This window comes from Bombina bombina, chromosome 1, assembly GCF_027579735.1.
Source record: "Bombina bombina isolate aBomBom1 chromosome 1, aBomBom1.pri, whole genome shotgun sequence".
In the NCBI taxonomy this organism is placed as follows: Eukaryota; Metazoa; Chordata; class Amphibia; order Anura; family Bombinatoridae; genus Bombina; species Bombina bombina.
Genome location: NC_069499.1, coordinates 268,351,676 through 268,367,142, shown reverse-complemented (window position 1 = coordinate 268,367,142; position 15,467 = coordinate 268,351,676). Strand labels below are relative to the sequence as shown.

The window sequence follows — 15,467 nt, the reverse complement described above, 5'->3', positions numbered from 1 at the left end:
AGTCCATTAAATCTGTTCCACAGACTGCCCTCTTTAATAGATCTTCTTGCAAAAGACTTAGGGGTCCCGCACCCCCCTGAAACTTTAATTGTTGCAATACAACCTTTAGGCAAAGGCTACCACTACTGTCACAGATATTCCAAATGCTATTGTAGTATGTGGATTCTGGCCTTGCCTGTTTCACCTCTTTATTTCTCAGATGTCTGCTTATTTTAAAGTTATGCCTGTTGTAAATGGCAATATCAAGCGTACCCAAGGTATAGTCGCAAAGCATGCAACAAAATATCTTCAAATAATAACAGATACTTGCGATTACTGTTGGGGGTGCCTCGACAGATTTTCGGATCTTAAAGCCTCTTGTTTCTGGCTATTATGGACAGCCATCTCCTCTTTACCAGGAACCTCTTCCTCGGCTTCAGGGGCGGAGCTTAGGGAACACGGCAGCCTTCACGCCGTCGGAGCAACCTGAGCTAATTCTCAAGCACCGTGGCGCCTAAAGCTCTTGTTCGGAAGTCACTGATACCAAACTGGGCGTGCGAACCAGCACCTGTGGTTCGCTGGCGCTGGAAGTCAAGTACAGGCGTCGGGCCGACTTCGCCACGGCCAGCTGTTTGGAACACCGGGAGCCCAGGTGAAAGACGGATAGCCACGATACAGAGGGAAAGCCGGTATAAGCCAGGCATACTGGCACAAGGAGGGTCAACGCAGGAGTACTCTGTTGTAATAAGAGGGACGCAAATCCATGCTGCACAGTTCCCACTGCTTCATTTGTTAATCATACCACTGTCCACTGTTAAAATTACTGTCCAAGAAAACATGACAATGTTGTGTGCCATAAGACCTAATAACTGGCTAGTGGCTACTATTTAATCACATCACAGGCAGCAAATTTTATTTTAACTATTTTGTGGTTTGTATTTTTATGCTCCAAGAGTGTATTGGACATTGAGAAACATGTACATTAAGATGCTGTAGTGTTAAATGAACTTTAGAATGCAAAATGAAGGTGTTCTAGTCATTTATAAGAAAATTGCAATCACGGTTTTTTTTTTTTTGTTTTTTTTTTTTTTAAAAAAAGCAATTTTTTTTTTTGCCCATATCGCCCAGCCCTAATACATACATACACAGTGGATATAAAAAGTCTACACATCCCTGATAAAATGTCAGGTTTCTGCGATGTTAAAAAAACTAGACAAAGATAAATCATTTCAGAACTTTTTCCACCTTTAATGTGACCTATAAAATACACAACTCAGAAGAAGAAAAACATCCAAGCTCAGCTAAATTTAGCAAAAGCACATCTGAAGTCTCCCAAAAGCATGTGAGAAAAGGTGTTATGGTCTGATGAAACCAAGGTTGAACTTTTTGGCAATAATTCCAAAAGATATGTTTGGCGCAAAAACAACACTGCATATCACCAAAAGAACACCATACCCACAGTGAAGCATGGTGGTGGTAGCATCATGCTTTGGGTCTGTTTTTCTTCAGCTGGAACTTGGGCCTTATTCAAGGTAGAGGGAATTATGAACAGTTCCAAATACCAGTCAACATTGGCACAAAACCTTCAGGCTTTTGCTAGAAAGCTGAACATGAAGAGGAACTTCATCTTTTATCATGACAACAACCCAAAGCATACATCCAAAATAAACAAAAGGAATGGCTTCACCAGAAGAAGATTAAAGTTTTGGAATGGCCAAGCCAGGGCCCAGACGTGAATCCAATCGAAAATCTGTGGGGTGATCTGAAGAGGGCTGTGCACAGGAGATGCCCTCGCAATCTGACAGATTTGGAGCGTTTTTGCAAAGAAGAGTGGGCAAATCTTGCCAAGTCAAGATGTGCCATGCTGATAGACTCATACCCAAAAAGACTTAGTGCTGTAATAAAATGAGTGCTGTAATAAAATCTAAAAGGTGCTCCAACACTTATGCAACCATATTTTAGTTTTACTTCCCTTCACCTAAAAGATTTCAGTTTGTTTTTCAATTGAGTTGTACAGTTTATAGGTCACATTAAAAGGTGGAAAAGGTTCTGAAATGATTTATCTTTGTCTAATTTTTATACATCACAGAAACTTGACATTTTAACAGGGGTGTGTAGACTTTTTAGATTATGTATGTATATATATAAATATATATAAATATATATATATAAATATATATATATATATATATAAATATAAATATATATATATATATATATATATAAATATAAATATATATATATATATATATATATATATATATATTTTTTTTTTTTTTTTTTCACTGCTTTTAGCCCCTCTACTGCATTGACATTCAATGCAGGATTTTAATAAGCCATGCTAACTGCACCTGATGCCACTCTAGCCACATGTGGTGTCCCTAGAAAGTGAAAACGGTAATGGTGTACGCTCCCAGATTGGATTGGATGTACTGAGCATGTCGTTGGTAGCAAGGTTTGAAGAACCTGGGCGTTACTCTTATAAACATGGACAGCTAAACCCAAGGCAGACTGGGTGCTAACTCCCTATAAAACAGAAACTAGCTGGCACTCACTGAAAGCAAATAAAACCATAACATGGAAGACTGGTGCTATGTTTGGAAACTTGATTTTTTTTCCTGCTTGTCAATGTGAGCTTTAAAGGGACACTGAACCCAAATTTTTTCTTTCGTGATTCTGATAGAGCATGCAATTTGAATCATCTTTTTAAATGTACTATTATCATCAATTTTTATTTGTTCTCTTGCTATCTTTATTTGAAAAAGAACGCATCTAAGCTAAGGAGCCAGCTAATTTTTGGTTTAGAACGCTGGACAGCACTTGTTTATTGGTGGGTGAATTTATCCACCAATCAGCAAGAACAACCCAGGTTGTTCACCAAAAATGGGCCAGCATCTAAACTTAAATTTTTGCTTTTCAAATAAAGTTACCAAGAGAATGAAGTAAAGTTGATAAGAGTAAATTAGAAAGTTGCTTAAAATTGCATGCTCTATCTGAATCATGAAAGTAAACATTTGGGTTCAGTGTCCCTTTAACTACCAATGATAATTGTGTTGAAAACCTTTGAACCAAGATGTCTTCGCTCATTTTAATACGGTCAAATCTAAAATGCCCAGGTAATCCACAACTTTGTCAAATTAAGTGCAAAAGCACAAACGGAAACAAAATCACACATATGCAGCAAAGCTCTTGTTCTTACGTTGTATTACTCGAAAAACTTAAAAAAATAAAACATACCCCAAAAATAAATATGATTAGTTACAGCTATTGGCCAAAAGAATAAGTCCAAGACCCTCACCACTAATGTATACATATATGAGTGTGTACGAAGAAACTGCAGTGGCACCTATGTAATGAAATCAATTGACAGGGTGTAAACGTCACATCAAAAAAAAAAGCTACAGCAGTAGGCTCACACTGGACAAATAATAAAAAATAAATAGTTTTGAGTGCCTTTATCATTGTGCTGAAACGCGTAGAAAGGAAACTGTGGAGTTGTTCATATCTCTATTCTGTTACCTATCTATCGATAGCACCTAAGGAGATCCAGGAGGGTCCAGGAGGACCAAGGAGACCGCAGTCATTTCAGTCAACGAATAAGCCAAGCGGCTAACCAAAGGTCCAAGTGCTGTAACAGACAGTGAAGCAGCTGTGAGTACTTCCGCCACGCATACTAATCCACGCTGGCTGGGGAGCACAGCAAGGTAAGCCTGTCTAACAGCTGAAAATTCACACTGAATGTTCAAGAACGTTACCTACAAGGTTTTTCCTCAGAACTAAATTCTTTTCTATTTACCATTGTTCACGGAGCCTCACGTAGTGCACATCACAGAGAACTATCTCGTACACCTATATTATATTCGGAACGGCAGATTAGCAGGAAACATATCTACACGGATTGTTTAATAATCTTGCCTGCAGAGTTTTTTTCAGAACTGTACTGGTTTAAAAGTTAACACTTACTGTCACCCACAGAGTTAGACGCAGTACATATAACGGGAACTATCCTGCACATTTATCCTACACCCTAAACGGAATCTTATGAAACTTTATTGCAGCATAAAGGAAACCCTTATCCAAAAGACCATTTATCACTATAAGTGAAAATCACGTATGAACATTCCTTGAACCACCTATTTTATGCTTTTATCATAAGCTGTTATATACGGAATCTTAATTTGTTTTTTCTGCAAACCCAGAATTTTATCATATTGCACTTTACATTTATATTGTGAATTAATTATTAGGATGTTTTATAGTATGACTAGCATAACTATATGTTTTCATTATCATATTCTCTAAAGCAGTATACTTGATTTTATATTTCTTTTAGTTTTAGTTGTGGCCACAACTTGCATTTGAATACGAATTAGTTTTATCTTAATATCGTTTTATCAAATAAACATTTATATACATTTCTATGTTACTCTGTGTATTTATTATACATATAGAGCTATATTGATACAACTTTAATTGTGATACACGGTATTGATACTTGTTACAACACAAGCCAATTCCCTCAGCTGTTTAATTAGCGCCACTCATTAAACCATTTTTATGGAACAAACTGATTATCCCACGAAGGTAAAGTCTGTTATTGTTCAGAGAAAAATAACTACAGTGCAAGATATGTGTAGTGTTCCACAGAGGTAAAAATTATGTTATTGCACAGCAAAAAATAACATTATAATATATGTAAAATACTGTAGAGTCACACACGGGAAAATTATGTTATTGCACAGCAATAAATAACAGTGCAAAATAAATCAAATAAGGCAATAGCCCATAAAGGGAAAATATGTAATGGCATAGCAATGAATAACAGTACAAGATCAGTAAAATACTGAATACCCCATAGAGGGAAAAAAATTAGAAGGAAACATTATTGCATACAAACTTCACTTACAAGAATTACAGTGTACCAGATGTAGAATAAATCCCTATCTTCTTTGAACTATCCACTGAGGGTAAGAAGAAAACTAAATTTATGCTTACCTGATCAATTTCTTTCCGGATATGGTGAGTCCACGACGTCATCAATTACTGTTGGGAATATCACTCCTGGCCAGCAAAGCTTTAAAGTATAATTTCTCTTCCCACAAACCCCAGTCATTCGACCGAAGAAAAATGGAAAAAGGAATAATACAAAAGTTGTAGAGGTGCTTGACGTTAAGTAAAAAATAACTGTCTTAATAAAACGGGTTGGGTTGTGGACTCACCATATCCAGAAATAAATAAAATGTATCAGGTAAGCATAAATTTGGTTTTCTTTCCTAAGATATGGAGAGTCCACGACGTCAATTACTGTTGGAAACCAATACCCAAGCTAGAGGACACAAAATGACTAGGGAGGGAGAACAAGACAGGCAGACCTAAACAGAAGGCAGCACCGCATGAAGAACCTTTCTCCCAAAAGAAAACTCAGCCGCGGCAAAAATATCAAATTTGATTTTTTTTTTTTTTTTTAAAGTATGCAGAGAGGACCAAGTTGCAGCCTTGCAAATCAGTACCACAGAAGCTTCATGTTTGAAAACCCAAGAAGAGAGAGCCCTAGTGGAATGAGCTGTAATTCTCTCTGGAAGCAGCTGACCAGCAGCCACACAAGCAAAACGAATTATACTTCTCAACCAGAGGAAAAGAGAAGTAGCAGAAGCATTCCGACCCTTACACTTCCATGAGAAACAAACAGGGCAGAAGACTGGCAAAAATCCTGTCGCCTGTAGGAAGAATTTTAGAGCACGCACAACATCCAAGTTGTGCAACAGACATTCTTTATGAGAGGAAGGATTGGACCAGAGAGAAGGAACAATAATTTCTATCCTAAACCACTTTAGAGAGAAACCTCAATTTAGAACGAAGAACCGCCTTATCCGCATGAAAGAAAAGGTAAAGCGAATCACACTGCAAGCCAAAAGTTCTGAAACGCCCCGGGCAGAAGAGATAGCATTAAGAAACAAAACCTTCCAAGATAAAAACTTAGTATCTATGGAATGGAATGGCTTAAACGGAGCCTGCTGCAAAACTTTAAGGACAAGGTTAGAGCTCCAAGGAGGAGCAACAGACTTAAAACACAAGCCTGATTCTAACCAGGGCCTGACAAAAAGATTGCACATCTGACACACCTTCCAGAAGCTTGTGTAACAGAATGGATAATGCAGAAATCAGACTGTTCAGAATACTAAAATGATAAACCCTTCTCCAGACCTACCTGGAGAAAGGACTAAATCCTAGGAATCCTGACTACACCAAGAGGATTGGATTCACACCAAAAAAGACCTTTACGCCATATCTTAGGGTAAAGCTTTCTAGTAACATGCTTGCGAGCCTGAATCATGGTCTCAACGACAGACTCCGAAAAACCATGCGTAGACAGAACTAAGCATTCAATCTCCAAGCAGTCATCTTCAGAGAAACAAGATTTGGATGAAGGAATAGACCCAGAGTTAGAAGGTCCTTCAACAGAGGCAACCTCCAAGGTGAGATGTCAACTTCACTAGGTCTGCATACCAGATCCTGCAAGGCCATGCAGGAGCCATTAGATTACCGATGCTCTCTTGTGTGATACGAGCAATGACTCGTGGAAGGAGAGCAAACTGAGGAAGCAGATATGCTAGACTGAAATCCCAAACAACCGCCAGAGCATCTTTCAGGGCAGCCTATGGATCTCTTGACCTTAAACCGTAGCTTAGAAGCTTGTCATTTTGCTGAGACACCATCAGATTCAACCCTGTAAACCCCCATTTGAGGATTTACCTGGAGAACGCCTCCGGATGGAGAACCCACTTTCCGGGATGAAATGTCTGTCTGCTCAGGATGTCTGCTTCCCAGTGTCCACCCCTGGAATGTGGATGGCAGACAGCACTGAATAATCCAAGTCACCTTCTTCATGGCTAAGGAACTCAGAGTTCCTCCCTGGTGGTTGATGTAAGCCACTGAGGCGATATTGTCCGACTGGAACCTGACACTGGGCTAAGGACAACTGAGGCCAAGCCATCAGAGCATTGTAAATTGCTCTCAACTCCAATATGTTAATGGAAAGAGCAAACTCCTCCTGAGTCCCTAATCCCTGCGCCTTAAACAAGTCACATACTGCTTCCAGCCCAACAGGCTGGCATCCGTGGTCACAATCACCTAGGAATGTTTCCGGAAGAACGCCTCCATGAGACAGATATCCATGAAAAACCACAACGGGAGAGCGCCTCTTAACGCTGAACTAGTTCTATCCTCAGAGAGATCCGAATGGTCACTGCTCCATTGCCTGACCATGCATAACTGCAGAGCTCTCAAATGGACTCAAGCAAAGGGAACGATCTCCATGGAACCATCATACCGATTCCCTCCATACATTGAATCTCTGAAAAGTGAATGGAAATTCAAAAGCAGCTGGATTTAAACTCCCAACCCTCCGGTTGCAAGATGACTAAGCTATCTACCGGACCACTAGAGCTTGCTGTTGGCCGACCAGTAGACTACAGAGAGGTAAGGGGAAGAAATCTTTGATTATCTAACTTCTGTTAGAAAAATTCTCATAAAGAATCTAATAACGTCCCTGAAAAACTCTTCCCCAGATTCACTTCACAGAACGTAGAAAAGACAAGATCCTCTTGAAAGAGTTTGCTCGAAGGAAGGATGGCACCAGAACCGTATATAGTCCAGGAAAGCACCCCTGCAACTCCCCGAGCCATGAAAGAATCTTTCTAGGATGGCGAACCCTAGGAACTTGAGAAAATCCTGTAGAATGGGAACATGAAGATACACATCCTTCAGGTCTATGTTAGTCATGAACAGACCCTCTAGAACCAAAGGAGAATGGAATTCTATTTGAAGGACGGTAATCCTTGAAAATAAATACCTAGACCCTGTTCCCTTACCGGAAATGGAACGATCACTCCCTGGGAGGAAGGTCCTGAACCCAGTTCAAGAATGCCTCATCATATCAGGACTGCAGATACTCCAGAAAGGAAAAGACAGCCCCTGGGAAGAAAGCTTAGATTGCTTTTCCCTGAACTAAGTGATTGGGTTTCCAAGAAGACTGGACTGTCCGAGCAGTAAGAGGGAAAAAAAAGACTTTCCTTTAGACTATTCCTCTTGACAAGACCCTTTCCCACCCGTAAAAGTCAGAAGTTAATTCTGCCAGACCAGGTCCAAACAAGGTCTCAACCTTGTAAGGAAGCACCAGAAGCTTGGACTTGGAGGTAACATTAAATATATACCAAATACGACCACAGTTGACACAAGTCTTGGACAAATAGGATATTGAACTTGCATCTGCAGAGTGGTAGAGCCTAGGCTCACTAAGCCATAGGTAGGCTTCTCAGCTGGCCAAGATTTCAGCCACAACGCCCCGCGGGCTAACACAAGTATAATTAGACAAGGCATTGCACCAAAAAGATGCCGCACTTGACACTGTAGCAACAAAACTATAGTTTTCCATGAAACCCTAGCTGATCAAACAAACCTCCAGCTTCTTGTCCATGGATCCATAAAGGAGCAGCTATCCTCTATAGGGATCAAAGTTCTTAGAGCCATAGTAGAAAAGATTCCTTCTACTTAAGGCACTGTGCATTAAACTGAGCAAACGATAGGAAAAATACTTTAAAAAGATGGGAGACAGGGAGAAAGGTATCCCTGGCTTCTACTATCCCTGTGAAAAATCTCCATTGCACGTCTAGAAACACATCCTCATGGAAGGAACATCCTAGAAAGGATAAAGTTTACTAAACTTTCAACGGTTGACAACGACAGGGTTGTCAGTGTCGGCCAAGTAGCTAAAACCTCCTTTAACAATAAACGAGGTGTTCAAGCATACATCTGAAGGTCATCACTTCAGCATCGGATGAAGGAATTATACTTTCCGAATCTGAGATTTTACCCTCAGAAAAATACCGGTGACTCCTCCTCATCAGACTTAGGTTTCTGCTCCACTGGTTGCTCTCTCTCCTATTGCCTTTTATCTGTAGGGAAGGAAAAGCAGATAAAGCTGCAGATACCGCAGAGGATACCTGAGCTGCAACATCTGAAGGCAAATACATTTCTGCAGGAGATTGAGAGGAACCGCAGGGCACTGCATATTAAGCCATAGAGACTTGGGACGTTTGAGAAAGCTGTGGTATTGCCTAAACAGCATCATCCTGAGAGACATGAGGCAAGCACAATATATTTGCTATAATTTTTTTTAAATAAAAAAAAATGAGTACTGTCACTTTAAAAGTAAAGAGACATGCCATATAACAGGATAAACATAAATAAATATAGGAACAGACCCCTGTTCCAATATTATAACTGTATTATGGTATGAAAATAATCCCAATACCCTCAAACAATAGGTTTATAAATTGGGAACATTATGCAAAAGTAACTAAACACTACATGCCATACAACAGCATAGACATAAATAATATGGGAACAGGTAATCCTGATTGCTCCATCATGGCCGCAAAGGACGTAGTTCGCAGGGATACCCTCTCCTGCTTGATACAGGCTACCACTCGAGGAAGAAGCAGTAATTGAGGAAAAAGACACGAGTTTGAACCTCCAGGGCACTGCTAGTGAATCTATTAGATTGGGGACCCTCGACCCGTACCTGGGTAGCTTAGTATTGAGATGGGACCCCATGAGATCTCCGGAGTCCACTTGCTGTATATCTCTGCAAAAACCTGGGGATGTAGAGACCATTCCCCTGGATGGAAGGATTGCCTGCTGAGAAAATCCGCCTCCCAGTTGTCCACACCAGGAATGTGGATCGCTGACAGAGAACGGCTGTGGGCCTCCGCCCACTCCAGCATCAGAGATACTTCCTTCATCGCTAAAGAACTTCTCATTCCCCCCTGATGGTTAATGTAAGCCACCGAGGTTATATTGTCCAATTGGAATCGGATAAACTGGGACGAACCCAGAAGTGGCCAAGCCTTCATGGCCTTGAAGACTGCCCGTAGTTCCAAAATATTGATCGGAAGGACTCCGATCTCCCAGGATGGTCTAAAGAAGCATATCCCTTGGGACAGATGATCTGGACAGAGCCACCAAGAGAGTGATTCTCTTGACCGGCTGTCTAATACAATCTCTTGAGACAGATCTGAATGATCACCGTTCCATTGCCTCAGCATGCACAGTTGTAAAGGTTTGAGACGGAACCAAGCAAAAGGAATAATGCCCATGCAGGACACTATGAGACCAATCGCCTCCATACACTGAGCCACAGAGGTCTGGAGGGCAAGACATGCCGAAGTTAGCTAGCAACGTCTCTGGTCTGTTAGAAATGTCCTCATGGATATCAAGTCTATTATAGTACCCAGAAATTCCACCCTGGTACTTGGGATAAGAGAACTCTTTTCCAAGTTTATCTTCCATACATGTGATTGAAGAAGACTGAGACCTTTGCATTTAGGCAAATAATTTGCATGTTCGCATCACAGATAAAAGAATTAGCAATTCTAAGAGCTTTAATTATGTCTTGAATATCTTTGAGGGGAGACTCCGCCTCAATGAGCTCCGACAAAGAATCGCACCAGTAGGCAGCCGCTCCGGCAACGGCAGCCGCCAGTTGAAACCAAAATCCTGTATGTTGAAACATCTTTCTCAGAAAGGTCTCCATTTTCTTATCCATCGGCTCTCTGAACGAAGTACTATCCTCAAGAGTTATAGTAGTACGTTTAGCAAGCTTAGAGATAGCCCAACAAATCCAGTTGAGAGTCTGGGACCAACTTTTTAAAAAGAAGATGAGGGGGAAAAGGAAGAACCAATTCTTTTCCATTCGTTCTTAATAATGTCCGCCATCTTAACCGGCACAGGAAAAGTCAAAGGAACCTTCCTGTCTTCCTAAACTCTGCCTAATTTAGGTATCATAGGTTCTTCAGGCAGCGCGGCCTCTGGAACCTCTAACGTAGACAGAGCCTCCTTTCATAAAAAACGCAAGTGCTCAATTTTAAACCCAAAGGGCTTAGACGCTAAGGACTACGATCCAGAAAGTTCACCCTCTGAAGCTACAGATGTTAACTCATCATCGGACAAATGGGATATAATAGCTAAATCCGATAAATATTTAGATGACTCCGGGTCAGGAGAGCTATGTTTAACCTTTCTCTTGCGCTTGTTAAAGCGAGGTAATGCACTGAGGGCCGCAGACACTGCCGTTTGTAACTGCACGGCAAAGTCTGCAGGAAGAAGGCCCCCTCTTGATGGAGGATTAGATGTACTACGGGGAACTGCATGTGGAGTGGATAATGTAGCAAGGGTAGTAATCTCACGGGACGCCGAGTCCGGAGAGGTAGACGGCTCAGAGGGACTAAGAGCCTTAGCAGGCTTGTCTTCCTTCTTAGACTTTATTACGGTGTTAAGGAATGTGGAACATAATTGAGTGGGCGGGAAAACCACAGCCTCCTCACAATATAAACAGGTATGATTTAGTACAGAAGAAGTACCTTCTAACATGTCAGAGTCCTCCATAGCTCAGGTTATACCCAAAGGAGGACACAAATAAAAACTTTTTTTATTATAGAAAACTGCACCCTTATACTCCCAATGGCTGGGGCACTCACCACCTCCCAGTCCCAGACAGTTAACAGAGGAAACGCTCTCCTCAGGTTCAACTCTCAGCTGTAATGGAGGAAATTAACATAGACCACACCCAGTCACATGGAGTGGACAGTACTTTCCCTGGTATTACAAGTACAGCAAGTCGTAGGAGCTGTGCAACACTTTCAAAAATGAAAGTGAAACCTGTTTGTTCCAGCCAAAAACACAGTCTATCAGCCCAAAAAAAAAAAAAATCACAAAAAGCAGTATGTAAATAATACACTGATTAATTAACCCCAACTGTTCAATAAACCCCTTCAGAGGATATTAACCCTGGATCCTATCAAGGTATAAAGGAGCCACACTGTGACCCTGTTGTAGCGTTTTGTGTGTAAAAATTGAAACAATCTTACCTGCAGGATCCATGCTGTAGAACAGAACACAGCCTCTCAAGTGTGACAGTCTTATAGCAGCGCTTCCGACATGGACTTGAGTGAGAGAAAGCAGGCAGTGAAACTCGTCAACATTGATTGCTAAGGAGCTGTTAGCAGTAGTCTGGATGATTTCGAAGAAAAACTTTCCCTGCATCTCCAGACTAACTTTCATCAATACTCTCACTGAGAGGTTGACATGACTACTTAAAACTCCAGTCCAATCTCCAAGGGCAGATACCCTTTTTCAGGACTCTCCAAATCTTCTGACACTTCTCTGCCACCTCCTAACGTGACGAAAGGCAAAGAATGACTGGGGTAATGAAGAAGTGGGAGGGATATTTAAGCTTTTGGCTGGAGAGTCGTTTGCCTCCTCCTGGTGGCCAGGTGTTGTATTTCCCAACAGTAAGGAATGAAGCCGTGGAATCTTAGGAAGGAGATTAAATTTATCTGGTAAGGTCAGGTAAATTTTGTTTATCATTAAAAATAAAAAACAACTATTGCAGCCTGTGTATATAATTTAGAAAATGCATATAGAAAGAGATACAGAGAAAGAAAACAAATGAAGAAAGATACATTGAATGTATTTACTTTTAAAGAGAAAAATAATATAAATATATATATATATATATATATATATATATATATATATATATATATATATATATATATATATATATATATATATATATATATATATATATATAAAAATAAATAATGAGAAAGAGAGATAGTTTAATACCTGATGAAGGTGTTGAGCCACTACCAAAGAAACCAGTGGGCAACAGCTCAAAGGCAAAATTATGTTTAAGGGACTTCCTCTTCTTACTGGATATTCCTTGCACAGAATCCACAGGTAGTTTCCTCTTCGTGCTGGGTGTAAGAATTAAAGGAGTCATCTTGGAACCTAAAACTGAAAAGCATAAAAGAAAAAATATATATTTATGGAATATGGGGTAACCAGTTAAGCATAATTTTAATGTTGTATTTGCAAAAGCAGAAACCGTGTTGCAGGAATAAGGGTTTGTCAGCAACTGTTAAAAGGAAACAGAATATTAGAGGTTAGCTGTTTGCTCATTAGAGGTTAGCCGACTGCTTTTTACCTGCAAGATGTGTTATTTTTTATTAAAAAAAAAATGAATAAATACAAAAATATTTAGTAGAAACAAGTAACAGGAAATTGAGCAGATGAAAGCTTCAGACTTAAAAGCATTAAAAGGATTATAAGCTTCAGGGAGGGTGAACCAAACTCCTATTGCCATGCACGTCATCTAATTGATAAGGCAAGCAAAATCTGTGTTCAAACACTGACCACGGCATGAGCTGGTAATGATTGTGCCTAAACAAGAAATACCTACCAGTCCTGTCTGTCTGGGGTGTAGAGAAAGGTGTTCTATTAGTTTTAAGTTTATTCAATGCTCCACTAACAAAATCTGAAACATAAGAAACTATATCAGGGATAGCCGAAACAATTACGTTTTCTTCAGTCAAATGACAGCAGGAACCCAATAGCAATTCATTACTTACAGCTATTCATTTTATGTACAATGCAAGAGGCAGAACCCAAAGCCTTTTGCTCTTCCAAATCCATTACATACATTCCCTCACATACGCCAACAGCTTTTAAAAATAAAGATGAAAAAGGCGTGTGAGGCTTGTTCTTAAAAGGATAGAAAAGTTAAAAATGAAATGTGCATGGGTTCACTTCCATTTGAAATATAAGCATAAATAAAAGACATTACTGGTTTCCTGCAGCATACTCACATATCCTGTAAAGGCCTGTGCACCAGTATTCAAACACCACACCTTCTCAGAGAATCAGCTTGTATGACACGTTACGTTTTCAGAAGCAAAACACACCGGTGCCAGCTCTCTGAGAAGGAGTGGTGTTTGAATATTGAATACTGGTGCACGAGTCTTCACAGGATACGTGTGTATGCTGCAGTAACCAGTAGTAACTTACTAGAAGCAGAATGGAAAAAAAATATATTTCAAATTAAATGCAGTGTTTAAAGGATTCGAAAACTTTATTATTTTCAGCCCAACCTGACTATCGTTTTCAAACAACAAACGTTTATATAACATATCTTACCTATTTTTTCAGTAAAACGATTTTTAAGAAGACTACCAAACACAATCGCCAATCCGATTCCCATTTTATACATATCATTAAGTGACTATGTCGTCACCAGACGCATGCGCTTTGTGTTCCTTGACTCGCATATCCTATCTCGTCACCAGACGCATGCACTTATTTCTAACCCTAATGCTCGTTATTGTTAGGGAGATTCTCTTCTTACCCGATACAAAGGGTCTGCTGGTGACGTACACTATGGACTGAATATCGTGCATAGCGGCATTTGCCATCCATTTTGATAACCTGAGTTATCGGTCCGGATTTGAAGATTGAAAAAAACTAGCCGGTGGTGGATTTGAAATTTGTTAAATTTTCAATCTTGATTTTATAAGAAATGGCATTAATTGGAAACACAAAGCCTATTACAAATATATGTAAACTATAATAAACTTGCAATTGAAGATGACTTTTTTTCATGGTTTAGTGTCCCTTTAATTTTGACCTTTCTATTCCTTTAACTATAAGTATCATAACTTTTTTCTGTTACGCTCAATAGTCTGTAAAACATATTGCCCTAAACAATACCTTTAGAAAAATGCAACTATAGTTAAAGAGGTATGAAACCCCAATTTATTTTCATGATTTTCAGACAGAGCATGGGATTTTAGACAACTTTCTAATTTACTTTTATTATTATCTATTTTTCTTTGCTCTCTTGGAATATTTTGTTGAAAAGCAGGGACGTATACTTAGGAGCCAGCCCATTTTATGGCACAAGTTTTGCAAGAATGTTTTCCATTTGCAGGAGCACAAGATGGCAGCACTATTACCTGCTATGTAGTGCTCCAGATGCCTACCTAGGTATCAATTCAATACAGAATATCATAGGAACAAAGTAAATTTGATAATAGAAGTAAATGGAAAACTTTTTAAAATGATCTGCTCGTCTGAATCACAAAATACATTTTTTGGGGTTCATATCTGTCACAGATACCAGACCACCCAGGCTTCCCCCCACCCCCCTACTACCTGGATAACTCGTTTTAACTTCAGATTTGGCCATTTCATGGCTTACGCAATCTCACTGACTCTTGCTATAGGTTGTTTTTGCTGTGTGTACTTGGTCAGGAAACTGCTAATCTGTGACCGGTAACTTTACCCCTGGACGCTCCAGCGACCCTTTGCCCCAGAGCTCTGCTCTTTTGGGGATTGGTAGCCCCTAGGGAGGACAAGAGGTGGGGGAATTGCCGGAGGGGAGCTCCTTTAGTAACCAGGGGTTTTGGACACCTCTACCCCCCTATTTTTACCGGACTGTTACTCCGGTCCCCAGTAACGAATCACGTCGCTTTTTGGACTGTGGCATCTGGGCTCCCCCGGGATCACCTCAAAGCCACCACCTCTGTGTCCTGGGACTGTGACTACTGTGGCAGGTGCCAGCCTGTCTGGAGGGGCGGAAATGGCAGGTG

The 15,467-nt window shown here is 40.2% G+C and overlaps 1 protein-coding gene across 1 annotated transcript in view; it reads right to left on the bottom strand.

Annotated features, from left to right (window-relative positions):
- The window catches only part of ARHGAP11A (Rho GTPase activating protein 11A), a 112,131-nt gene that overhangs the window by 77,273 nt on the left and 19,391 nt on the right, over positions 1-15,467 (bottom strand). Inside the window, exons 7-8 of the mRNA XM_053697966.1 lie at positions 13,283-13,357; positions 12,667-12,837 (exon numbers count right to left, since the gene is read on the bottom strand). Coding sequence (XP_053553941.1) covers positions 12,667-12,837; positions 13,283-13,357 — 246 coding nt within the window. The remainder of the gene's footprint in view (positions 1-12,666; positions 12,838-13,282; positions 13,358-15,467) is intronic.